Source organism: Amphimedon queenslandica, unplaced genomic scaffold (genome assembly GCF_000090795.2).
Source record: "Amphimedon queenslandica unplaced genomic scaffold, v1.1 AMPQUscaffold_8140_Cont19913, whole genome shotgun sequence".
Lineage (NCBI taxonomy): Eukaryota > Metazoa > Porifera > Demospongiae > Haplosclerida > Niphatidae > Amphimedon > Amphimedon queenslandica.
Window position 1 is genome coordinate 1 of NW_003551580.1, and position 2,376 is coordinate 2,376.

General features: G+C 29.7%; 1 protein-coding gene and 1 long non-coding RNA gene across 2 annotated transcripts; both read left to right on the forward strand.

Annotated features, from left to right (window-relative positions):
- The first annotated feature begins 95 nt into the window (after nt 1-95).
- On the forward strand, nt 96-687 carry LOC109591453 (uncharacterized). The gene is made up of 4 exons (XR_002189826.1): nt 96-160; nt 204-251; nt 539-583; nt 633-687. It is a non-coding gene; the product is annotated as an uncharacterized LOC109591453 (long non-coding RNA).
- Nucleotides 688-885: 198 nt separating this feature from the next.
- On the forward strand, nt 886-2,185 carry LOC109591452 (ubiquitin carboxyl-terminal hydrolase 47-like; the record flags this gene model as incomplete). Its single annotated transcript, XM_020007183.1, has 7 exons — nt 886-1,021; nt 1,066-1,130; nt 1,394-1,498; nt 1,541-1,639; nt 1,688-1,799; nt 1,854-1,969; nt 2,054-2,185. Coding segments are annotated over exons 1-7 (765 nt in total), but the record flags the coding sequence as incomplete, so codon positions are not given.
- Nucleotides 2,186-2,376: the final 191 nt, after the last annotated feature.

A 2,376-nucleotide genomic window follows, 5' to 3' on the forward strand; every position in this document is an offset into this window, starting at 1 on the left:
TCCTTCCTTTTATTGGTTACATTATACAATGTATATATGTAACAATGTGTTTAGTTGATTTTATGATGTAATGTGTAAATTCAATACATAGGTTATTTCTTGTATTTTACTTGAAGAAGCTAAATATAAACTAAGAGATGCTATCAGTAGCAAAGAAAAAGTATGTCATACTATACCAGACTGTGCAATACAATCTTGTATAGGAAACAACTGAATTAAAACAAGAAATATCAATGGCTCAGGTACCTGAGGTTAGCTAAATCTGACACAGTAGGGTACCTTTTTTTTAGGGCTATATATTTCGCAGATTTTGTTGCTATTCACGAAAATAAATTATTTGAATCAATTGTTTATGGGTATGGAAAATTTGAATTTGGGATAAAATCGCACAATTTAATACTGCGAATTATATATCCACTAAATCTATAGCCCTTAAAAAAGACACCCTACGGTATACTATTATTATCATTGTGCTAATCTAAAAACATGCTTTAATTGGTTGCCAATGGTATATTGTAAACAAATATTTTAATATTAGGAAGAATCATTGTCTGTTCAAAGTGATACTGAATCAATTAAAAAAGTCGCCGTATATCTCACTAGTTTGTATTAATTATAATAATTATTAATAGGAAGAATCACTTTATGAAGAGTTGACTGTATTGAGCTTTCAGTTTAATGAGATAACAGAAGGAAACAAAGAATTGACAAAAAAATTGTCAAAAATGAAGGTTGATTATTTGAGATCACTTTTTAGTAATACTGGTTCAGGTTAGAGTAGTTTTATTAATTATACTAATAATGATATAATTAATTAAAGCTGCTAGCAAAGTGAGAAGAGGAATGTCTTTTGAAATTGATGACTGCAAATTTCATCTTGAAGCAATGACAAGACCAGACTATCAGCCATTAGTAGATGATAAAAGAATAATAGAGAAATTACAAGAAAGAATAACATTAACAAATATGGAACTAATTACTGAAAGAGAACACAATGAGAAGATTATAAAAGATATTGAAGGTTTTATTGATGATGTGTGTGATCATTTGTTGATTTTTGAATAGATTTGAAGGTTGCGAATAGGAGACTGAGAGAAAAGAAACAAGAAAATGAAGAAGAAATGTGTATAGTAAGAGTGAGACTGGCATACACATATAGTACTGTACTTACATGCAGTCAAAGATAGTTGTGGAGAATAATTCTAAGTTTTTTGGTGATGCTAAAAATATTTTTAAAATAATAATAATAATTATAAGTGATAAGGCTGTTTCTCAGTGCTATATACATGTATGGCTACTTTTAAAATTGCAAAATTATTGTCTACAAATTTTAATCAGCTGTACAAATATACACTATTTGTTTTTTTACTTGTATTTTACTTTATACATGTAGTTCTCGTTGTATTGTAATCATCCTGTTACTGATGAATTAACAGTGTCATTACTTAAAGTACATGAAGATGAATTGCTGCCCATAGTACTGGATAAAGCTTATGAGGTTTATGCATGTAGTTGTTCCATTTTTCATTTTGTTTCTCAGTTGATGGAATTAGCTCCTCATGTTCCTATTGAGAGATGTCGCTTGGCTAAATATGATATTAGAGATGAAGTAATCAATCAGTCCTTTGATCTTGATAAGGTAAGCTTTATGCATTGTATTGATATAACTTGTTATTATCCTATTTAGTTTGGGCATCTAACTATTGCTCAGACTGTAGGTGCTGCTAGATATTATTCTTTTGGATTATTTTTAGAAATTTGTAAAGCAAATGAAACCTTTAAGAAATACAATGATGGAGGTGGGTATATACAGTTGGTTACCATGATAATGTCACTAACAATATTACATGTAGGTATTGTATTAATGATATCAGTGGTTGATATGTCAACTGGTAAAGCAGGACCAGCTAAACCAATGAGAGGTGAAAAAGGTTGGACTGTTGGAGAATTAAAACAACATATAGGAGAAGTAAGAGGAAGAATACTTACATGTACTAATAGTGTTCTCCTTCTCTTTCCATCATTCTTTCTCTTCTCCCTCCTTATTTCATAGTTATTTAATATTGATTCATCGTGTATGAGACTAGTAATGAAGGACAATGATTACGGGAGTGGTATTATAGTTCGTGATGTTAGTGATGTAGGAATTACTTTTGAGGAGATGCTCTATAGTCCAAACAGACTGGTAAGTACTGTATTAAAATATTGTTATAGTTGCTTATACCATTGGTGAATTTATATTGATAATTTTCTGCTACATGCATGTCATTGAGAGTATTTGCATGCAAATAAAACAAGGGGTGTTCTCCCAATATTTCACTTTATACGATAGCTAATCATAATTATTTTAATTATTTATTTGTTTTCACTTTCTTT